This window comes from Dreissena polymorpha, chromosome 13 (assembly GCF_020536995.1).
Source record: "Dreissena polymorpha isolate Duluth1 chromosome 13, UMN_Dpol_1.0, whole genome shotgun sequence".
Lineage (NCBI taxonomy): Eukaryota > Metazoa > Mollusca > Bivalvia > Myida > Dreissenidae > Dreissena > Dreissena polymorpha.
The window spans coordinates 9,986,201-10,011,785 of NC_068367.1; the positions used below are offsets into that span (position 1 = coordinate 9,986,201).

Below are 25,585 nucleotides of genomic sequence, written 5' to 3' on the forward strand. Positions count from 1 at the left end.
AAACATATTAAGAAGCTGGGACTGGTGGTAGAAGGACTTGAACGATCTAAGATTAGCTCAGGTTATGAGGCAGTTTGGAAGGTCAAGCTCTGAGTGTAGGCGCAAACCAAGTGAAAGGGAATAGATTCGATGATGCAATCTCTGTGGTTTACAGAAGCATCTAAAACGACAATGCCAAAATTACCGACGAAGGAAACAAGGTTAAAAATGTCGTCTAGAATGAAGCCAGTAGAGCTTCAAAAAGATGCTCTTGGAGACATTCATGTATTCAGTGAAAGCCAGATGTTGACAAATCTGGGTACATCAGCACGAGATAAACTAATCCGAGAAAAATTCAGTTTGAAAGAACCGTGCCAAACGGCGGTTAAAACATGTGATTATACAACGCTGGCTTCGTCTGGTCTGCCAGCCAAGCCAGAAGGTAGAGCATCCGGGAAAAAGGAGCTCATATATCGGTACAGTCTGAAACTAAAGGTGACTATCAGAAAAGGAAGAGTTTGTTAACTAACGAAGGTTATGCAGTGGGTAATGTGACGAAGGTTATGCAGTGGGTAATGTGACGAAAAGGTTTTGGGTACGAATGAGTTGATTCACATTTATTCATGGTTACATTTTAAATACCTCCCTTAGCTTTACATTTGCCAAGCAAACAATATGGAGATGTTAATTTAAATAACACAGTTCTGTTTTGTATAGGAAATGACTTATTAAGAATATCTAGAGCATTTGATATTTTAAGCATATATAGTATTTGTTTTGTTCTTATTAGTTTATATGCAGGAAGTAGAACGGAGTTTGGGCAGTTTGAATACTCTTTCACTTGAGATGCAAATATGTAGCAGACTTATGTAGGTAAACACATTACATAAGGAATCATTATGTTCGAAGTTTTCTTGTAGGTCCAAGCGACTTCAGGCTATCAGGTTTTGACACGAGCAACAGTGGAACAAAACAATGTTTGGTTACATTATCAACATATTTTAATTCAAATTGTGTAAAATATGTTTAAATCAGGTTCAACAAGGAAACCTTGATGAAGTGCATTTACGTTTTAGGTTATGAGACCACATGTCCTGACGGTACAATTCCAAGTAACTTTACACACTGTGCACCATGCCCAGAGGCAAAGCTGTGCTACAACAACCAGGTGCTGCCCTGCCCCCCAGATAACTACTGTGTTGGTGGAAAACAGTTCATATGTTTGCCTGGGCGTAGATGTGTTGATGGTGAGTTACATTCAAATGTCCTTAACACTTTGGTAAAGAGGTCACATTTCTCATCTTCATGGAACTTGGTGTAAGAATGTTTATATAAACATTGTCAAAGCTGAGTTTGAATCTGGGTCATGTACATTCATATTTAGTTCTCCAGGGCAAATCGTAGAAAACATATTTTCATGGGTCACATTTGTGACAAAATCTTGATCAAACTTGAACAGAATGTATATTGTATAGATAATATCCAGAATGTGTTAAAATCTGGGAAATGTGTGTGTCATTAAACTAGAACATTTGGGCAGCATTATAAAAATACATATTTGGATCATTGTCATATAAAAAATAACACTTCCATGGTGTTGTGTACGTCAAACCGTAACACATATATTTAGCCACTAGTCGTATGTGTACTAGAAACTTAAAACAGTTTCTGTAAAACTTTTAGTTTTTATCACAAAATCATTTTTAGCTTGACTATTCACAGAAAAAATTAACTTCACCCGTGAAGTTTAGTGTCAATGAGTGAGGTCACTGACGCAGTTTCATAGCTTACAACTGAATTACAGCAGAGTTATGCCTTCTTTTCATACAATTAAATTGGTAACGGTAACCATAAAACACCTTTATATCACATTGTCTAGTATAGGTATTCCATTGAAACTTAACTAATTTGTTTGGGATCACTGTAGAAAGGTCACTTTCCAAGTTCAATAACCATTGCCTAGATTTAGCAGAATCATGCACTTTTTGTACTTAATTGATTAAAGGGGCCTTTTCGCGTTTTGGTAAATTGACAAGATAAAAAAAGTTGTTTCAAATTCGCATATTTTTGTTTTAGTTACGATATTTGTGAGGAAACAGTAATACTGAATAATTATCATGCTCTAAAATATCCATGATATGCATCTTTTGACGATTTCAAAACCTGAATATTATAAAGCGTTGCAACGCGAAACGATTGAATCATTTGGAAAGTTCTGTTGTTGTGGTTATATGTTGTGAAACTACGAGGATTGCTTATATAAGGTATACATTTCATTTTTCTTTAATGAGCTTGGATGGCCGAGTGGTCAAAGCCGTAGACTTTTACTGCAGGACTCCAGGGGTCAGTGGTTTGAGCCCAGTTGAGGTTACCTTTTTTAATTGTATTCTTGTTGTTTTTTTACTGGAGCTTTTTATATACTGACAAAGTTACAGTAAATATACATGCACCTCTAACAAGTTATCTAACAGAATAATTCCCTTTTTGTAGGAAGAGAATTCATTATGGTTAATGCATTTATCTGTTTCTGAAGAATACAATTTACAATTATTTTCATAAATTTAAAAAGGCATCAATTTTAGGAGTGACACTTGTGGTAATTTGCAAAAGCACATTCTACTCACAAAAAAAACGTACTATATCAACTTTTTTGTATGGAATATTTATTTTCACTATGTTGATAAAGTAATTTATTGTCTGCCACTTTATTGCACGAGTTTAAAGGAAAGTTTAAAATTTATGGCTTTTTCTATGGTGATAGGTTTAGATTGTATTTTCCTCAGGGTGAGCATACAAACACACTTATTATTTTAAAATCCTTGGCAATCTGAATTATTTTTAGGGAAACTGTCATACTGTCAAGCGGGCCACTATGCTGTCACAACAAATGGAACCACCGTATGTGCCCCTTGTCCTTTTAACAAGGTTTGCCCGCACAAGGTTTCGGAACCGTTACACTGTGTTTCTGAGTTTCATTTATGCTCGCAAGGAACCTCCAGAATTTATCAAGAAGCCTGTCCTTTGGGATACAAATGCAATGTATCTTTGGAAAGCGGTATGTGGTTTGTGGTATTACAATCAATAATTAAAAAGCTTTTGCTTGATAAACAGTTGTCATCAACGAATGCAATGACAATTAAATAATGGGCATTTTTCCTGCATTAACACAAACAGACATATACTCATGTGGATGAATTTAAAATTAACATTAAAAAACAAGTTAAGTAATGGTTTAGAAAATATATAGTTTAGTTGTATTTCCAAATTAAGAAATAGTCCAGTTAAGTTCTTAAAAGGGTTGTTAAGCCATTCAGTGTCATTGGACAACAAGAATAAATATATTTTCTAAAAGTCTCATTTCGTGTCAAGAGTGAACACTATTTTTGTCTTACCTGCTCATTTAAAAAGTAAATGAATCTTAGCTCTTGTAATGTTTATTGTAAATTAAAAATTTTACTTGTCTTAAACCTAAATTATATTTAATTTTAATTGTTCTGCATTTAAATGATTATATATGATGCATAAAGTTACTTTCTGTTCACTGTAAAATACGTTCTTAATATAAGGCATGTTTAGATTTTAAATGCATCATGTGAAGTTGTGGGTAAAATGTATCAGGGGTCATTTTAGCCTAGACTAAAATTTAGGGGCAAGTGACTTTACAGAATTAAGGGAGAAGTGTAATTAAAAACTATCTACTGATAGACTATGTTCACTTTTTACAAAATAGCTAACCTATCAATGCATTTGCTTGAGACACAATGAATACCTTTGGCCACAAGCCTGCAGCGGTAATAATTCATAAAATGCATCTTAAATTATCATTTGTATGAACACATCAATGTGTGCACAGATTAGATACAAATTACATGGATTTCACATTTTATTATGACTTAAATTAAGAACTCTTTAACCTTATTTTAGTAATCAGCACAATAATACTTATGCATGAAGGTGCATACAAGCAACATTAGTGCATACAAGAAGAATTATTTCAAATACAAGAATTAAACATTTCTTTAACACTTTCTCTTTCAAAAAGAAAATTAAAACGGATAATGTGCAAACAGCATTAATCCAGAACAGCCTGCAAGTAACTCACAGTCTGTTTAGATTGTATGCTGTTTGCTGCTAATCAGTATCTAAGAATTGGAAATGAATTTGAATTTGAATTTAGTAAGAAAGGCCTTTAATTAAATGTAACTTTCTAAACGATAACAAATGCTTGAAAATACGCCAATACGTATCTAAGTAATAATAATAATAATAATAATACGTGTGTGTTAGGACACTAATGTCTTCATCATGCTTGAAAATTCAAGTTTGAGTCTCACGTTTAGATACAGCTGGCTTTTAAAGGGGCCTTTTCACAGATTTTGGCATTTTTTTAACTTATTCATTAAATGCTTTATATTGATAAATGTAAACATTGGATCGTAAAAGCTCCAGTAAAAAAGCAAGAAAAAAATTTAAAAAAGGAAAAGAACATTGCCCGGAGCAGGTTTCGAACCAGTGACCCCTGGAGTCCTGCCAGAGTCCTGAAGTAAAAACGCTCTAGCCTACTGAGCTATTCCGCCGAGTACACATTCGTGACGTATTTTATACCTTATATAAGCAATCTTTGTAGTTTCACAAAATTTAACGACAAAAACAGAACTCTCCAAATTATTCAATCGTTTCGCGTTGCAACGCTTTATAATTTTTAGGTGTTAAAATCATCAAAAGATGCATATAATGGCTATATTAGAGCATGGTTAATGTTCAGTATTACTATTTCCTCACAAATATCATATCTAAAACGAAAACTTACGAATCTGAAACAACTTTTTTCAATTTTGTCAATTTACCAAAGCGTGAAAAGATCCCTTTAAATACTTTCATCTTTCAACAAAAAAAACTTGACTCAATAGTACCATTGTCTGTGTTGTCTTGTTGAAATAAAAACAAATATTTTAAATATAAAGATAATATTGAAATGTTAACAACAAAAATAGTAGTCCACTGAAGTTGTGTTTGTGTTCGGGTTAATTTAGATAGCTTAGTGGACCGAAATACTTTATTGAAATTGTTCATTCAACAACAATTTTTATAATGATACAATAATTGCACAAATGGGATTTGTAATGTTACTTCTTAAATGAATTTAGCTGTTATAATTCCATATGACAATGGAAATGACATTGATAATTGTTTTTTTTTCCAATTAACAAATGACATTTGTGGTTTTCTAGGCAAACAGGCTTGTGAGATAGGGGAATATGGCAAGTTCCATGGTATATGTGTAACTTGTCCAGCTGGCCGATTTTGTGATGTAATTGCTCTGGTTACACCGCATGTCTGCCCTGCTGGCTACTATTGTCCAACTGGCACCGTCACACCCGCAGTCTGCCCTGCTGGCTTCTATTGTCCAACTGGCACCGTCACACCCGCAGTCTGTCCTGCTGGCTACTATTGTCCAACTGGCACGGGCACACCCACAGTCTGTCCTGAAGGCTACTATTGTCCAACTGGCACCGTCACACCCGCAGTATGTCCTGAAGGCTGCTATTGTCCAACTGGCACCGCCACACCCGCAGTCTGTCCTGAAGGCTACTATTGTCCAACTGGCACTGGCACACCCACAGTTTGTCCTGAAGGCTACTATTGTCCAACTGGCACCGTCACTCCAGATGCCTGTCCTGCTGGCTTCTATTGTCCAACTGGAACCTTGACACCAAATGTTTGTCCTGCTAGCTACTACTGTCCAACTGGCAGCATTGCACCGGTTTCCTGTCCTGCCGGCTACTATTGTCCAACTGGCACCAGCACACCGGGTTTCTGTCCTGCTGGCTACTATTGTCCATTAGGAACGGGTACACCTCATGTATGCCCTCATGGCTTCTATTGTCCAACTGGCACCGTCACTGGATTGCCGTGTGTTCCTGGACATTTATGCCCAAAAGGTATGCTAGTCTCACAGTTTGAAGTTCGTAAGGGTTTCTCCTATGGTGATGTGCTTTCTGATTATAGATACATCATAAGGGGATTAAATGCCTTTGCTAATGTTGGGCTGTCTGTCTGTCAGTAGCATTTCAAAAACACTGAGTTGACCACAAGCATGTCTGCTTTTCAGGTTAAAAATGTTTCTTCAGCGCGCTTGTGGTAATTTTGGTATAGCTGTCATTGCTTTGTGAATGTGTGTGTAAGTCTGTTCGGGCATGACTAAAATGTCAATTTCTCCATTCTTCATGCAATTTCATAATAAATTACCTCAAATGTAATGTGTTATAACCCTGTCTGTAACTACAATGATAAGACCGTACTGAGAGGTTTAAGGTAAGTATAATGAAGACTTAAATTGTATTATTCATCATTAAATTTTAACTCTGCAAGCCTTGACCTACCATGGTTAGAAGTAGGGATGGCAAAATTATTCGAATATTCGATTGAATGGTCATTATTCGAATAACATCATTGATATTCGGATATTCGCTTTTTTCAAACGTAATTGCCCAAGTATCTAATGACCTTTGAGCCGCTTACTATTTGGAACCTGAAATCACTTGGGATTAACATGTGTGATGTGATGTTCTTCGTGTATCAGCGTTGATTGCGCAATGCAATATACAAACTCTAAGAAAGGCAACGAACTGTTGATTGTCAATGGGGTACACATTAACGGCTTCAATAGACTGGCGATTAATAATTAAGTTTCTTTGAACGCAGTATGAACAGCCATTACACTTTGTGAATTACTCAAATCGCGCATTACATTAAAAAGGCGCTGTCAACACCGAAAGGCTTTGTTATGTAATTTGCATGACTAATTGATATGTTTCTTTATTTAAACGTACATGATCTAGTTATTTTAATATATCTAATAAAATAAAATTCGATGACATGATATTTTATTTTCTTGAATATTTGGTGTACTTTGCATGCCTTACTGTTATGTTTCTTTATATAAACGTACATGTTATCGATACATAACTATTTCAAATAAAAATAAGATTCTATGACAATATGTTTTTCCTTCTATTTGTTCCTGATAACAGTATCGGTCATAAAATTAGCCGACAGAGATACAATTATTCGATAGCAACGTTAATAAACAACCTCGTGTTCAGCAAACGGAAATAACTTACAAAACAATGAATGTGAACACAGAACGATTTTCACTCTTTTCTGATATATTTCGCCTAAATAGGCTTTTTCAAAGTTTCTTTGTACAATTTAGCTACATTTTCTGTGTATTTCTGTGTCAATGTATATTTAATATCCCGACTTGATACGAAACTGAGTAATACAAGTCAAATCAATCCAGCCGTTTTATGCAAATATTCGAATATTTGATTGAAAGGATTTGCGAATATTCGAATACCAATATAGGTATTCGATGCCATCTCTAGTTCTAAGCCTCGCATAATAAACTTGATCTTTATCCAAAACTCAGATGATATTCTCTATATGTGACTCATCTTGTTTGTTTATATAATACCTATTTAAGGTTCAGGCAAGCCTGTTCCCTGTCCTCTGGGAACATATGTCCCGAATATTATGGCCACCGAGTGCAGCCTATGTGCAGAGGGCTATTTTTGTCCTAATACGTACACTGAGATCGAGTGTGTATGGCATATATATTGTAAACCAGGATCTATAAGAGGTATTCATTATAGTTTTGGTTCTACAGCCCAGTTAGCTTATGCCATGGTTGTTTTGTTGATGTGCAAGTTGTAATGCATGCGCTTTCCATTAAAACATCTTCTGTGAAGTACCTTAATAAGCATAATCTTTACTTTATTCCCAGTCGTCACTGTTATTTTGTCAGTCAACTTACCTTCACTGCCAAAGTGTCAGACACTGTATCATCACTGTAATATTTTCAATTACCTCACAATCAGTTATATATTTGCATTCAACACACCAACAAACGTATGTTGGCAGGTATATCATTAGTACCCCTAATTGACACCACTGCTGTAATGTCAGACGCAATATTAGCAGTGCTCTATTCCCAGACCGTAAGGCACCATACTATCTTCACTATATTGTTAGTCACTGAACCATGTTTCATCACTGCTACATTGTCAGTCACCAAACCATCACTGCTACATTGTCAGTCATCGAACTATCACTGCTATGTTGTCAGTCATCAAACCATCACTTCTTAATTGTCAGTCACCAAACCATCACTGCAACATTGTCAGTCACTAAACCATCACTGCTACATTGTAAGTCATCAGACCATCAATTATGTTTTGTGATTCATCAAACCATCACTGCTACATTTCCATCCACCAAACCATCACTGTTTCATTTTCAGTCATTAAACCAGCATTTCTGTATTATCCGTCCTCAAACCATCACTTCTGTATTGTCAGTCATTATACCATCAGTTCTGTATTGTAAGTCTTAAAACAATCACTTTTGTATTGTCAGTCACTATACCATCAGTTCTGTAGTATCAGTCCTAAAACCATCACTTCTGTATTGTCAGTCACTAAACCATCAGTTCTGTTTTATGTCCCCCACCCACTAAAGTGGGGGACATATTGTGCTTGTCCTGTCTGTCGGTCTGTCTGTTGGTCTGTACTTTGGTATGTTTGCTCCAACTTTAACATTTGCAATTACTGTTTTAATATTCAAGAGAGCAACTTGATATTTGGCACGCATGTGTATCTCATGGAGCTGCACATTTTGAGTGGTGAAAGGTCAATGGCATCTATCAAGGTCAGAGGTCAGATATATGTGGCCAAACTCGCTCATTTTATGAATACTTTTGCAATATTGTAAATAGCAACTTGATATTTGGCATGCGTGTCTCTCTCATGGAGCCGCACATTTTGAGTAGTGAAAATGCTAGGTCAAGGTCATCCTTCAAGGTCAGAGGTCAAATATATGTGGCCAAAATCGCTCATTTTATAAATACTTTGGCAATATTGAAGATACCAACTTCATATTTCGCATGCAGGTGTATCTCATGGAGCCGCAAATTTTGAGTGGTGAAAGGTCAAGTTATCCTCCAAGGTCAAAGGTAAAAAAATCAAAGCGGCGCAGAAGGGGACATAGTGTTTCTGACAAACACATTTTTCAATATTCAAGATAGCAACTTTATATTTGGTATGCATGTGTATCTCATAGAGCTGCACATTTTGAGTGGTAAACGGTCAAGGTCATCCTTCAAGGTCAGAGGTCAAATATATGTGGCCAAAATCGCTCATTTTATGAATACTTTTGCAATATTGAAGATAGCAACTTGATAGTTGGCATGCATGTGTATCTCATGGAGCCGCACATTTTGAGTCCTGAAAGGTCAAGGTCATCCTTTAAGGTCAAAGATCAAAAACTAAATTTAAAGCGGCGCAGACGGGGACATAGTGTTTCTGACAAACACATTTCTTGTTTAAGTCATCAAACCATCACTGCTGCATTGTCAGTCATCAAACAATCACTTTTAGATATGCGGTCACCACACGTTCAAACTTTAATTCAAGTTACTAAACAATAATTGCTATATTGTCAAGCACTATACAATAACTGCTATATTGTCCATCAATGTACAATCACTGTAATATTGTATGTCACTTTACAATCACTGTTATATTGCCCATCATTATACAATCATTGTTATAGTGCCGATAAATATATACATTCACTGCTATATTTCCGGTAGCTTTACAATCACTGCCATATTACCCTATCAAATTACAATCACTGCTATATTGTCAAGCACTATACAATCACTTCTTTATTGTCCATCAATATACAATCACTGCTTTAATGCCCATCAATATACAATCACTTCTGTATTGTCCATCAATATACAATCACTGTGTTATTGTCCATCAATATACAAGTGTTATGCACCCAAAAACAAATATGAGTAAGCAATAAATATGCGTCCCAACAAATTTTTGGGGGAGCATATAGTCGCCGCTTCGTGTATCGATCCGTCCGTGTGTCCGTTCGTGCACATTTTTTGTCCGGGCTATTTCTCAGCAACTAATGATTGGAATTCACTGAAACTTTATGGGAAGCTTCACTACCAACAGGAGATGTGCATATTATCAGCGGGTTCTGGTCGGATGATTTGTCACAGAGTTATGGCCCTTTGAAATGTTCCATTGACTGTACATGTATTGAAATTCTTGTCCGGGCTATTTCTCATCAGCTAATGACCGGAGTTCAATGAAACTTTATGGGAAGCTTCACTTCCAAGAGGAGATGTGCATATTGTCAGCGAATTCTGGTCGGAATATTATTCACAGAGTTATGGCACTTCGAACTTTTTCATTAACTGTAAATATAGTGCAATTCTTGTCCGGGCTATTTCTCAGCAACGTATGACTGGAATTCATTGAAACATTATGGGAAGCTTCACTACCAAGAGGAGATGTGCATAGTATCAGTGGGTTATGGTCGGATTATTTTTCAATGATTTATGGCCCTTTGAAAGTTTCTATATACAAAATAATTGTCCCCCAACTACTGTGCCCTCAAGACGTCTCCTTTTATCTGAATGTATAGTGCAATAGTGTGACAAAAAAAACTTTGGAGAGCATCACCCGTCTCCGACGGTTCCTTGTTTTTTTAAAGTTACCATATTATTTAGCAGTATTTTTATTAAAAGTATTGTAATAAAATTTACAGTGTTGTTATTAAAGACTAGTTTACATAATATTGTAACATCGTACCCAGACATCTTTACTTTAAGCATTTAGCTTTAAGCTCACAATTACGCTCGAACGGTCATTGTCGGCTCGGGTACTACTAACATGTACCCCGTGTACTCTTAAGTAAACTTACATGTAGCCCGGGTACGCTTAATATACTTAAACGTACTCGGTTGATATTAGACTGTAACTGAGCTGTATTCCCGCCCAAAATCCAATGTTGTAAAATGCGCTACATATTGCAGTAAAACAATATTTTATATCTTAAACAAACTTCTCTTTTAAAAACACTGCATCTACATGCTTTTAGGTATGAGTTTCGATGATATAGAGGCTTTGAACAGAAAATAGACATAAATGTGAACAAAGTTAACAAAAAAAGTAGCCGACAACGTCCGATTTAGTGTTAAAACTCCCGAGTATGTTTAAGAATAGTTACCGTACCCGGGGTTCATGTAAGTATACTTAATAGTACCCGGGGTACATGTAAGTAGTTACCGAGCCGACAACGACCAATCAAGCAACAATTACAGCCTATATTACATAATATTTCGTCATAATACCCCAAAATATCCTTAAATTGACACTCTTGTGGCATTTACATGTTTAGCTTAATTATTTGTCCAGACAACTTTTACAAAATTCGGTATAAAAGTGAAAAATATCGAACATGATGGAGATAGAATTTAGCCTTACTTAGTGAAATTTTACTTTGTGATTTTCTGTGTGATAGTAATAAACATTATATTAAAACATTTATATTAATCAAATATTAATGATACCCCTATTTCCATTGGTAATACAGGCTATATAGGAGTCACTTTGTCGGTCGGTCTGTCTCGAAAATTTCATCCGATCTTTATCAAACTTGGTCAGAAGTCGTATCTAGATGATGTATATGTCACGTTTGATTACGAGTCATGTCGGGTCAAAAAATAGGTCACGGAGTCACTTAGTGCGTTTTAAACCGAAAGTTTGACCGGACCATAACTGTCATTTATCGTTAGATTTTAAAATGACTTGGTATATTTGTTCACCATCATGGGACGGTGTGACATGCGAAAGAAATGCGTCGATATCTCCTAGGTCTTTGTCACACTTGGAGTTAAAACGTCAAATGCTTGTCCGGGCCATAACATGTCATTTATTGTGAGACTTAAACATGATTTTGCACATTTGTTCACCATCATTGGACGGTGTGTTATGCGAAAGAATGACGTCGATAACTCCAAGTACAAGGTCAAAGTTTTAGTTCAAATGTGAAAATGGCCATAAATGAGCTTGTCCGGGCCATAACTATGACGTTCATGGTGAGATTTTAAAATCATGTGGTACATTTGTTAACCATTATTGGACGGTGTTTCATGCGAAAGAATTACGTCGATATCTTCAAGGTAAGGTCACACTTTGAGTTCAAAGGTCACAAATGGCCATAAATGAGCTTTTACGGACCATAACAATGTCATTCATTGTAAGATTTAAAAATTACTCTGTACACTTGTCCACACTCATTGAATGGTGTGTCATGGGGAAGAATTACGTCGATATATCTAAGGTCAAGGTCACACTTTCAGTTCAAAGGTCCAAAAAATGACCATAAATGATCTTGTCCTAGCCATAACTATGTCGTCCATTGTGACATTGTTAAATCATTTTGGCACATTTTTTCACAATCATTGGACGGCGTGTTATGCAAAAGAATTAAATCGATATCTGCAATGACAAGGTCACAATTTGAGTTCAAAGGTCAAAAATGGCCATAAATTATCTTGTCCGGGCCATAACTACTAGTATGTGATTTATTTTGAGTTTTGAAAATTGCTCGGTACATGTGTTCACAATCATTGGACGGTGTGTCATGAGAAAGAATTACGTCGCTATCTTCAAGGTCAAGGTAACACTTTGAGTTCAAATGTCAAAAATGGCCGTAAATGATCATGTCCGGGCCATAACTATGTCATTAATTGTGTGTTTTTTATTGTGAGATTTTAACATTACTCGATACATTTGTTCACAATCATTAGACGGTGTGTCATGCGAAAGAATAAGGTCAATATCTCCAAGGTCAAGGTCACACTTGGAGTTCACAAGTTCACAAGTCGAAAATGACCATAAATGAACTTTGCCGGGCCATAACTATGTCATTCATTGTGAGGTTTTAAAATGACTCGGTACATTTGTTCACAATGATTGGACGGTGCGAAAGATTTACGTCAATATCTCCACGATCAAGGTCAAACTTGAGTTAAAAAGTTAAAAAAATACCATAAATGAACTTATCCGGGCCATAACTATGTTATGTATTGTGATATGTTAAAATGACTCTGTACATTATTTTTGTTCAAAGGCATTGGACGGCGTGTCATGCAAAAGAATTCAAGAGTCAAAATGGCCATAAATGATTATAGCATAATAATTATTAAAAAAAACGCCAAAAATTAGCTTCTCTAATTTTGTGAAGACAGCATGCAACATATTCTGTATCAAAGCAGCATGTGGGGGTATACATCTCGTCTGTGACAAAGATCGAGTTTAACCTTTTTTTAAATTTAACTGTGTGTCAGAACTGCGTAATTTATCGACGATTGTTATAAATGCTGTTAAACTTAATACTTTGTGAAAATAAACACTTAACTTATCAACACTTTGTGAGTTTCTTTCGCATGCCTTACGAACATTTACGAACTGCGTCTCAAACACAAAATCTTTGCAGCGGCATAATACATTTATTGCCTTATTGTCCAACAATATACATTCACTGCTGCATTGTCTGTCCATATACAATCACTTCTATATTTCCATGCACTATGCCATCACTATTATAGTGTCAGCCAACTTATGGTCCCTTCACCCATTTTTTGACTGCATGAATATAAAGGGGCCTTTTCACGTTTTGGTAAATTTACAAAATTATAAAAAAATGTTTCAGATTCGCAAATTTTCGTTTTATTTATGATATTTTAGAGGAAACGGTAAAACTGAACATTTGCCTTGCTCTTAAATAGCCATGATATGCTTTTTTGGCGATTTGAAAACCTGAAAATTATCAAGCGTTGCAACGCAAAACGATAAAATAAACTGGATAGTTCGTTTGTTGTCGTTATATTTTTCGAAACTATGAGAATTGCTTATATAAAGTAAAAAATACCTTAACATTGTATGAGCACGGATGACCGAGTGGTCAGAGTAGTATATTTTTAGTCAAGGGGTCAGTAGTTATGTTGAGGGTTACTTGTTTTCCTTTTATAAATTTCATTCTTGATTTTAACTGGAGCTTTTTAGATCCGATGTTTACAGTTATCAATATAAAGCATTTAATGACAAACTTCAATACATGCAACAATCTGTGAAAAGGCCCCTTTAACATCAGTGTTTTCTTCTTTCTGTTTTCAACAGAGGAGTGCGAAGTAACAGATCTTGGAAACATTAGTTCAAGTCTTGAAATAAGGTAAGTTTGTTAAGAGTATAAATACTAGGCATTTACAATGAGCTTTTAGAAGAAAGTGAAACTGTAAGTAATACATTTCAACGATCATTTTTGAAAATATGTCTGTAACTAACAAAGTATTTAACCCATTAATGCCTAGGGTCTAGAAAAAAGGCCTTGGCAAACAGCGTAGACCCAGATGAGACGTGGCATGATGCGGCGTCTCATCAGGGTCTGCACTGTTTGCTTAAAGGGATTTCTGAAAGAAATATTCTAAATATAGAAATAAATATACTAGACAGCCCTTATTTTGGAAATAAATTGATCAAATTTAGAAGAATGGGAGAGTCCACTAGGCATAAATGGGTTACAATAAAATTTCAAAAGCTTGAGTTGCAAAACTATGAATGGTGAAGTGGAACAGAGTTAGATTTGCTTTTCAAAGAGCATGAGTTCAAATCATGGAAAAAAACATATTTTCAAGCTCTCTTGAGCACAAAGTGTTAAAATGTTTAATACAAATTTCCTCATCAAAAATAAAAATGTTTAATACAAATTTCTTCATCAAAAAATGAAAAAAAAAATAAAAAAGAGCTGTTATCAGAATAAAACGGTGGAAAACTAGTGAAAATTATACTGTAAAGATTTAAAAATAGTTAAGAGTAAATCCTTTTATCTGATTGAGTTATTGTCCATAAAAAACATATGTTGAAACAAATTGTTTTCTATGTTTCAAAACATAGTTTCAAGCTCTCTTGAGCACAAAGTGTTAAAATGTTTAATACAAATTTCCTCATCAAAAATAAAAATGTTTAATACAAATTTCTTCATCAAAAAATGAAAAAAAAAAAAAAGAGCTGTTATCAGAATAAAACGGTGGAAAACTAGTGAACATTATACTGTAAAGATTTAAAAATAGTTAAGAGTAAATCCTTTTATCTGATTGAGTTATTGTCCATAAAAAACATATGTTGAAACAAATTGTTTTCTATGTTTCAAATTCCGTCTGAGCATAATGAAAATTTAAGTTAAGTCTAGAAATGCACTTCACAAAGAAGTTAAAAACTATGTCTTCTTTTCTGCCTCTTGGAAATGCATAAGTATAAAAATAGATTCTGATATATTTTACACCTGTAACATTCTTAGATTTAAACATGGAAAATTTCAGGAAAAAAGTTAATTTGCGGTTGTTAAATTGATTCTGCTTTATTTCTGCGTGAAAGTGAAGCATGATGTTTGAAGTCCATTTAAATTCCACTCGGTTTTGGGCTCATTTTTTCATACAGGAAAACTCATAACCCATGTATATTCATGACATTGTGATCTTTAAAACCATAAAAATAATTACAATTTTTAAAATCATAGTAATGGTCCTCTTGTCCATGCCTGTAACAACAATTGTGATATTTGTGCAGGTGTATTCCTGGCTGCCAGCTTTATATGACCGCCATCGTACCATTGGAGTTTACAGTTCTTTCCCAGAATACCTTGAAGATCATGCAGTACTCATGGACCCTTCATGAATGTCGTAGCCTTGACCTGAAGGACTGCCGTTACTGTCAGCATCATACAATCAATGTAGGACACCTGTATTCAGTTGCTGTCGATAAACAGGCTTTAAATATAAGCTGGGCTTATGGTCTAGTTTATATCACAGGTAGGCCAGTTGTTCCCTTTTTCTCTGAAATTTGATTTTTGTGATAGGATTTCTATTTAAAAATTTTACTTTTGAAAAAGCAAAAGTATTTTCATATGTTCTTCTGTCTGTTATTATGTTTGTTAAATGTCTGGTTGGTATATTTTGTTTTTACTCAATGACTCGAGAATTTTTCAGGCATTTTTTTGGCGAGGAAAGGAAAACCCGAATGACTTTTAGGTCGTCATGTCAAATGTTAAGGCCACTAGGAATAGCAAAATTTAATTCAGTACAATAAATACCCATCATTATCAACCCTTTAAATAGTTTTAATGTAATATATACGTTACCCGCTATCATTAGATATTTCCTTCGAAGGTTTGTTCATTATCCCGAATTTTCTGGAGCAGACACCTACATGCCCGAGATTTAGTCTGACCCGGAACACATGATGTCACGTGGCTTAGCTTAACCGGTTTCACCCAGAATCATTCTTCGGGATAGCCTTACAACGCCATTTTGATATTCTCAAAAAATCGATTTGTTCACCATGTACACGCCGGGTTTTGTTTAGAGAAGTTTAATAATTTATCTGCAAATTATTATCTCTGTTATTTCCATTTTATTGTTTACTTTTGTGTAATTATGTCCCAATAACACGGTTCTTGCGGTCACGTGCAGGGAGAGTGGGATACACACCCTTCTTGCCTTTCACATGCCGGCTGCAAGCTGGATCGCAAATACTAATTCTGGGGAGAATGGTCAGATGTGATCTTGCGTAAGGCTAGGAACCGTAGGACGTTTCAGAGCCTCAAGCGTAGAAACAGATCTTCTAGATCTTGCTCGCGTAGCTCTTTGGCGTCTTGTCGGAGTAGGGAAAGTTCGGCTTGCCGCGACTTTTCCCCGACCGTCCTCGACCACGTGGCTCCGGCCACCGGTCCGCCTTTGACCAATCCGGTCACCGGTAAGCCCTTGACCATTCCAGTCACAGGTCAGCTTATGCAGGTCCGGTCACCGGTCATACTGTTGCTGGTCCGGTCACCGGTGATCCTGTGCCTGGCGCTACCATCGGTCTTTCCGGTCTGCCTGGCTTTATCACTGGTCATGAAACCCCTTCCTTGAGGGAGGGAATCGCTGCAGGTGTGTCACGCTCTGTTTCACCGGATAACGACATCCAGCAAGACGTTAACAAGATGTTGTCGGCATTTCACACCCCTAGGCGCAGTTGCGTTCCTACCCTTCACCTCATACGCAGACGTGTATTATCAGATGTCCCCGGCCATTCCTCCTCCTCGGACTCGTCGTCGAAGGGCCCATCGTCTGCTTTAAAGAGCCTTCATCTCATCACTACGGAGCAGACATCGGGCTCGCTCTCCTCCGAGCAGTTCCTGGCGTCGATCCTTCGAAATCGATCACGCCAACGCTCAGGGAGACGCTATTCTAAGAGACCTCATTCCCAGCGTTGCCGTACAGTGTCTCGGCATCGTATGGATAAGGGACATCGCCCTTCCTCACGTAGGCGCTCTCGGACCCCCGGCCTCCCTCTGGTTCTTTGCCGGAATCATAGGACTCCCTTCCATGTGTGTCGGTCTCTATATTGGCCTCCACACACGTTTCAGCCGCTTCTACAGCCACTGGTCCTATTTTGTCTATAAAAACAAGTTCGTTTATTTCTCCGGCTCCAATGGCAGAGGTTCACATCACCACTATGCCTACCTTTTCAGCTCCACGGGTGTCTTCTACGTTGCCTAGACGTATACCCCCGGCTGTTACCCCATCGAATCAAAATACATAATGGATTCAGCAGTCTTCAGGACATTTTGTACCCTTCATTACTGATCCTATGCCGGGGACCGCTCGTTTCCAAAGTCACTCCGCTGACTTGGTCTCTGGTCGGCATTCCTCCCTAGCTCTTTTCATTCTGGTGTCGGCAGATGACCCATTGATGCTAGATGGTCAGGAAATACCTCCCTGAGGTATTCCTCTTTCTGTCTCCGCCGGCAACATGCAGACTTCTGGTCTCTTAGACGGTTCGGCTTAAGCGGGCTCGGAGGCTAACGTTGAGGCCGTACACAACTATTTGGCCTCTTTTCATCAGTTCTATGAACTTATGTTCGAAACCCTAGATGTTGACTTTTGCCCCGCCCTTCCCTGTCGGCTACAGGCTCTGCGGTCACCGTCGCTCAATGGGTGGGCCGCAGACGGGCGCCCGACAGGATTAGCAAGGCAACGTCTCGCATCGACTTCCTCCTTGCAATTAGCTAAACGGCAATGTCTATCTTTGAGTCACTCGAATCAACAAATAAGCTTTCTCCATCGCCATGGAAAGCTCCTAAGGACCTGGCTGAGCCTAAATCTGTTGAAGGCGGTAAAAGTCTCCGGTACCCGACCCGACCACCGGTTTTGACCTTTCCAAACTACCGGGTCTCGTCCTGGCATTAGCAAGATTTCGCTTTCTATGCCAGTTGCTTCTTATCCAATCTCAGTTCCTTACTCTATGTTGGAGAATTAGAAACAATGAGAGCGCCGATCCATAGGTCTGCTTGGCTATAGCTTTAGAGCTGTTAGAATTATTTCAAGAGGAACTCCGGGCATTATTTTCCCCTACCGGTTCCACCGGAGGGGACTTTTGGTTTGCGCTTTGTGAGTCTGTCTGTGAGTCTGTCTGTCTGTCACACTTTTCCGTATCCTGCGATAACATTAAAAGTTCTTAATATCTTTTCATGAAACTTGCAACATGGATACATGGCAATATGGACATTATGCACGTAATTTCAATTTGTTCCTACTTAAAAAATTGTGGTTGCTTTGGCAACCAAAAAAAAGTTTCTGAAAATGGTGGAATTTCTGACAATGGTTGAGCTCGGTAGGGGATCATATTGCTTGACAATAGCTTTGTTAATTCATTTCTTCATTAATTCACATTATGCTGCGTCTTCAATGTCGGAGATGCTAAGGTTCCGGAGAGACCCCACCTTCTCATCCCTGCCTCCAAATTTGCTGTTGGAACCAGGCGTGAATTCGCTCAGAACTCCTTCTTTCACAGCAGACTCCCTATTTGGACGCAGGATACAGGCTGCAATCACGGCTGACCAGGAAGACCAGGTCGATGCTTCTTTAGCGAGAAACAACTCTGGCCAGCACCAAGGGGCTTTTAAGCGTCCAGTTTCTAAGTCCCCGGCAGCCCCGCCGGTCAAGAATGCTAAGAAGAACAACTTTTTCCCTAGGCGTTCTTTCATTCAGTCTCCGGCCCCAAACAGTCCGTCTTCCTATCAAATCAGGTCGTCTTCCTATCAGAAGTTATCTGGTAATGCCTCTGCAATAAGGGCAATTACAAGCCGGATCAGAAGACTTACAAGCCTTCGGCAGGGGCGGACCTCCCCAAGGTCAGCCCAAGGGTTTCCACCTCCGATACAGGTGGTATTAGTCGGGGCCAGACTTATGCACTGCAAATCGATGGCTCAAAATAACTTCGGACCCATGGGTTCATTCCTTTGTTACAAAATGCCTCACTTTTCAATTTAAAAAAAGGCCTCCACTTTCCCGCGTCCCTATAGATCGGGTATCTCCGCATCCACAAATTCCAGATTCCATTATCGGACTCTTGAAGAAAAAACAGGCGATAGAACGGGCTCACGACCCTTATTCTCCAGGCTTTTTCAGTCGCCTTTTCCTGGTTGAAAAGAAACGCAACTCCTGGAGACTGGTCATAGACTTAAGGCGTTCAACACTTTTCTAGTCAAACCGACTCAAGATGGAGACTCCAGACTTCATACGAAACTCCATCAAACCCATGTTTTGGAGAGTGTCCTTGGACCTGGAAGATTCATTCTTTCATGTTCCTATCCATCCCAACTACAGGAAGTACCTGCGCTTCGCCTTTCTCGGCAAGGTCTACCAGATTCGGGCAATGCCCTTTGTATTGGCTACAACCCCATGAGTTTTTACCAAACTCATGGCTGATGTCGGCGCACACCTTTGGGCACACGGAAATTAACGTCTTCAGTATTTCGACGACTGGCTCGATTGTCAACTGCTTCTACTGAATCTAGATTTCTCTTGGACGGAACTTCTCTCGTTAGGGCTCTTTCTCAATGCAGACAAATCAGACCTCATTCCTTCTCAGGATTTCAACTTCGTGGGAATGAATTTGTTTACCCACATCAATCTGGTCAGGGAATCACGTCAAAGTGTATCAGACATCCTGCGGGTAAAATTGGTTCTGTCCCAATCTCACATTAAAGCTCAAGAATTCCGGTATAGGTAAAGTCCGGTATTCTGAGCTCTGTAGCTGACTTTTTACAGCTTGGACGTCTCTTCCTACGTTCTCTTCAGCACTATCTCTCAGCTCGTTTGAAATGGTCTTTGGACAATCTGCTTACACAGATTCCCCTCCTTCCGTTCTAAGACCCCAACTTCAGTGGTGGATAGACGAGAAGACTATCTTGGCAGGAGTACCGCTTCTTACCCCGCAATCTTCCTTTCATCTCGAAATGAATGCAAGCAAGGAAGGTTGGAGCGCTCACCCGGAGCCACTCAACCTGATAATCTCAGGAATGTGGTCTCCTCAGGAGTCTCACCTGCAAAACAATCTTGAAATGCGAGCAGTCTTTTGTGCTGTTCCTCATTTCCAATCACATCTTCGGGACTCTTTTGTGATAATGTCAACATACAACACATGTCATGGCTTACATCCACGCACAGGGCGGAACACATTCTCACTCCCTGTATATGGAAACCAGAAACTTACTCCTTTTTTGCAAGAGCTTCAACATCTCTCTCTCTACCAGACACATACCAGGTCGTCTCAACGCCCTGGCAGACGGTTTGTCTCGCAAACACCAGTTACTTCCGTAGGAGTGGACACTTCATCAGGAAGTGGCCAACCAGATTTGTCTCACGTTTGGTTATCCACTGGTCGACCTGTTTGCGACCAGAGACTATCACAGACTTCCTATGTACGCGAGTCTTGTTTACGATCCATCAGCGTTGGCGGTTGATGCGCGTTCGTTCTCTTGGGACCAACTGCACGCTTACGCCTATCCCCCACCCATTCTAATTCCCCAAATCTTGAAGTAAATCAGGGTGAGCTCTTGCAAGATCCTCCTGGTCGCCCCTTGCGGCCCATGAGATACTGGTTCAACGACCTTCTCAGTCTCCTGTGTGAATTTCTCAGGTAACTTCCTCACAGGTCAGATCTCCTATCTCAGTGAGTCAGACTTCATGCGGATCTAAACATGTTCTACCTAAACGTATGGCCGTTATCCGACAATCACTGCAGAAGAAATGTTGTTCTATAAGGGCTTCAACCCTCGTTCCCTCTGCAAGGAGAAAGTCCACCAGAACAGTCTATGATGCTGACTGGAAGCTCTTCTCTGGCTAGTTTATTCGAAGGCAAAATTGATCCCCTCAATCCTTCTGCTAGACGCATAGCGGTTTTTCTCATCTACCTCTTTGATGATAAGAAACTTTCTCTTAGCTCCATCAAAGGATAAAGATCTATGCTTTCGCATACTTTGGCTTTTTCGTTAGCCATCATAAGTCTGTACTGACCCAGCCATTACGGAACTGATCCGAGCCATGGAACTTCAACGCCCTGTTATTTATCCCTTACCCGGAAATGGGATTTGGCCTGCGTTCTGTGGTCGGTTACTAAGGCTCCCTATGAACCCCTTGATAAGGCTTCTTTACAGTTCCTAACCTGAAAGACCATTTTCCTTCTGACTATGGCTTCAGTCAAACGGAGAAGTGAAATTAATGCTCTTTTTGTCGAAGACGGCCATCTTCGTTTTGATTTCTCCGTTTGCTCCGTCACTTTGTTGTGTCAGCCAGGATTCCTTGCTAAAAATCAACTCCCTTCTATAACTTCTAAACACTTCATGGTCCCAAGTCTTTCTAGAACTTGTGATCATGAAGATGAAGATGGGCTCCTCTGCCCAGTCAGGGCTTTTAAGTTCTACCTCAGCAGAGTTATGTCCATTTGAGGTTCTCGCAAGAGACTCGTCATTCCCTTAAAAGAGGGGAGGGCGATGTGTCTGCTGCTTCTATTTCTCGTTGGGAAGCCTCGACTTTAAGAAAGGCTTACTCTTCTCTCTCATCTAGGGATTCATCCCTTTTTAAGATCAGACTTCATGGATTACGAACTCTGTCGGCTTCGTGGGTGTACATAAATCACACCCCACTCTGACGTGCTCCAAACTGCTTTCTGGAGGAATCCGATCACCTTCTCCTCCTTTTCTCTTCGTCTTTTGGAGTGCCAACAAGACAAATTGTATTGTTTTGGGTCCCCTTGTGGTGGCACAAACGGTAGTGTCTTCTACGACGTAGAAAGACTTACGCCTGTTCGAGAAGTCAGTCAATACCCTACTAACGAAGATTGGCTGATAACCCTGGATATGGATTCTGCTGTGATGGAGGAGCTATACGCGAAACTTCCTGCCACAGCTGCAAATTCAGCTAATGATATCAGGTAACGTATTTATGATATTAAAACATTTTTTTCAATTAAAATTCATTTTAATTACTAAATACTTACTCAGTGTGTCCCACCTCCCACCCCACTCTTCGACTAATATTGTTTAGATTGGAAGAAGAATGATTATGTGTGAAACCGGTTTGGCTAAGCCACTTGACATTATATGTTTTGGGTCAGACTCAATCTTGATCATGTTGGTGTCGGCTTCAGAAAATTTCGGGTAATTGACCCACCTTTGGACGAAATAGCTAATGATAGCAGGTAAGTGTTTAGTAATTAAAATGAATTTTACTTGAAAAATATGTTTTAACAAGGGCGGTTTGTAAAACATGCATGCCCCCCATATGGGCTGTCCGTTGTAGAGGCAGCCACTGTGTAAATACGTTTTTGTCACTGTGACCTTGACCTTTGACTTAGTGACCTGAATATCAATAGTGGTCATCGGCGAGTCATGATCAATGTATAAATGAAGTTTCATGATCCTAGGCGTATGCGTTCTTGAGTTATCATCCGAAAACCATTTTACTTTTTCGGGTCACCGTGACCTTGACCTTTGACATAGTGACCTCAAAATCAATAGGGGTCATCTGCGAGTCATGATCTATCTAACGATGAAGTTTCATGATCCTAGGCGTATGGTGTTCTTGAGTTATCATCCGGAAACCATTTTACTATTAAGGGTCACCTTGACCTTTGACCTTGCGACCTCAAAATCAATAGGGGTCATCTGCGAGTCATGATCAATCTACCTGTGAAGTTTCATGATCCTAGGCGTTTGCGTTCTTGAGTTATCATCCGAAAATCATTTTACTATTTCGGTTCACCGTGACCTTGACATTTGACGTAGTGACCTGAAAATCAATAGAGGTCATCTGCAAGTCATGATCAATCTACCTATGAAGTTTTATGATCCTAGGCGTATGCGTTCTTGAGTTATCATCCAAAAACCATTTTACTGTTTCGGGTCACCGTGACCTTGACCTTTGACCTAGTGACCTCAAAATCAATAGGGGTCATCTGCGAGTCATGATCAATGTACCTATGAAGTTTCATGATCCTAGGCCCAAGCGTTCTTGAGTTATCATCTGACAACCACCTGGTGGACGGACTGACAGACCGACCGACCAACAGACCGACATGAGCATAGTAATATACCCCCTCTTCTTCGAAGGGGTGCATAATAATGATGAAATAGCATCTTACAATTTGACAATGTATATCCTTCTTTTTATGCCCCCGGATCGATAGGTCGGGGGTATTTTGTTTTTGGCCTGTCTTTCTTTCTTTCTGTTTGTCATTGCGTTATGCTGTCACCAAAACTGTAACCTTACCGTAAAGTTTTGCAATAACTTTTGAAATATTGAACATACCAACTTGATATGTGGCATGCATGTGTATCTCATGTAGCTGCACATTTTGATTGGTGAAAGGATAAGGTCATCCTTCAAGGTAAAAAAAAGCGGCGCATTAGGGGGCATTGTGTTTCTGACAAACACGTCTCTTGTTTGGTTTTACTACAGAATGCTGTTCAAGAATGTAATTAATCCCATAAAGCTATTAATCCACTTTGACATGTTGTTTAAAAACAAAAATATCTCTCATGCATCATCATAACAGCGTGTCACATACCAGAACCATTTTTTTGCAGCTTCTAAGGTCATGGTCACTCTAAGTTCTAACATGTGGTACATTATTTTTTGGCAAATTAATGATATTTTCGCAAGAACATTTAGTGAATTTAACTCTTTAGAACATAATCTATCGATTTCTGTGTGTGAGTAAGTCGGGTAGCATCATGTCGGGCTAATTTTCAACCCAGCAGCCGCGCACCATATCCCACTTCCATCATGGCGTCCTACACGTGGTCAACAACTCTTTGTTTGGTTTTTGTACTCTACTGTGTGAACAACAGATCAGAACTACAATTGTATGAATCAGGAACAATAAGTGTAACATGTATATTTAGGTCTATGAAAATTTTTCACCAGAAACCCAGAGCATTTTCAGAAAAAAGGAGTGGTCTACTGATTGCTAATTTACTAATGTCCGGCGACATAGAACGAAACCCTGGCCCAGCTAGAAATGTAACTATATGGCCTTGTGCAATGTGTGATATGCCTGTTACTTGGTCCCAGGAGGGATTAGCGCGTGATGATTGTAGTATTTGGTATCACCAGTTTTGTTTGTACTATTGAACTTAAAGACTTGGAAAGATCAAGTGTTGTTTGGCAATGATGTAAATGTGACAACATGAACTGTGACAGTTTTACATTTAAAAGTTATGAACTTCAACTTTCAAATCCTTTTTAACCACTATTAATTTTACAGTCGATTGGATACAATCCGAAGTCTTTGACACTTTACATACAAGTAGCCCGAGGCACAACTCTAGTAGTATTACAAATAACAGACACACTTCTTCACGCGTTTCTTCTAGGAAATAATCTAGTAAATAACACATGAATTAATATCCTTATCTATTACCACCGAAACAGAACTTGAGAATCTTGAATGTTAACTGTAGAAATACTCGTGACAAAACATCAGAATTTAAAATTGCAACAAGTTATATAAAACCATATGTTATTTGTGGAACTTAATCTTGGCTACATGGCGTGAAACCGGGAAAAACTTCGCCAAACGCAATTAAATCATCAGAAATTTTTCATGAAGGGTACACTATTAATAGAAATGACCGTGGCACGCGCGGTGGAGGTATTTTTTGTTGCTACACGATCCAATTTAACCTCAGTCGAATGTATTGAATTTATAACGGACTGTGAAATTGAACTAGTTAAGATTTCTTTGTAATCGAGTAAAACTCTTTATATCGGAACTTTTTATAAGCCGAAAAGATAGTTGGCGGACCTTGATAATCTTAAATCATTGTTAGAACGCCTTAATGACAGCAAACCGAAAGAACTTATTTTATCAGGTGATTTTAATTGCCCTGACATAGATTGGACCACCCTTACCGTGTGTACCGGGGACATTCAATATAGAACTATCCAACAACACTTAATTGACATCAAGAGTGAAAATAATCTAACTCAGATACATTTTGATCCAACTCGCCAAGGAAACTTACTTGATTTAACATTTACAACAAATCCGTCATTTAATAAAAGTACTAAAAATGTACCTGGTATCTCGGATCACGACATGGTAGTGATAGATTCAGACATTAAACCGCATTTAATTAACTCTAAACATAGGACAATTTTTTAATTCAATAAAGCCAATTGGAATGCCATCAAGGAAGATTGCCAGTGTATTTCGGACAATATTACTGACAAAGTTAATGGTGTTACTAACATTGAAGAATTGTGGTCTATCTTTAAAAATGGTATTAAAACAGTGTCGAAAAACACATGCCATCGAAAATACATCAAGTCAAAAAGAACCTACCGTGGCTG

The 25,585-nt window shown here is 38.4% G+C and overlaps 1 protein-coding gene and 1 long non-coding RNA gene across 5 annotated transcripts in view; one reads left to right on the plus strand and one right to left on the minus strand.

The window, feature by feature from the left end:
- The window catches only part of LOC127855370 (uncharacterized), a 474,985-nt gene that overhangs the window by 355,689 nt on the left and 93,711 nt on the right, over positions 1-25,585 (minus strand). The window lies entirely within an intron of this gene.
- The window catches only part of LOC127855364 (uncharacterized), a 267,885-nt gene that overhangs the window by 157,239 nt on the left and 85,061 nt on the right, over positions 1-25,585 (plus strand). For 3 of the 4 annotated variants that reach the window (XM_052390863.1, XM_052390864.1, XM_052390862.1), the window contains 6 exons: positions 1,056-1,226; positions 2,822-3,034; positions 5,211-5,921; positions 7,466-7,621; positions 14,028-14,079; positions 15,474-15,715. In XM_052390863.1, coding sequence (XP_052246823.1) covers positions 1,056-1,226; positions 2,822-3,034; positions 5,211-5,921; positions 7,466-7,621; positions 14,028-14,079; positions 15,474-15,715 — 1,545 coding nt within the window. The remainder of the gene's footprint in view (positions 1-1,055; positions 1,227-2,821; positions 3,035-5,210; positions 5,922-7,465; positions 7,622-14,027; positions 14,080-15,473; positions 15,716-25,585) is intronic. The other variant, XM_052390865.1, reaches the window with a different exon arrangement.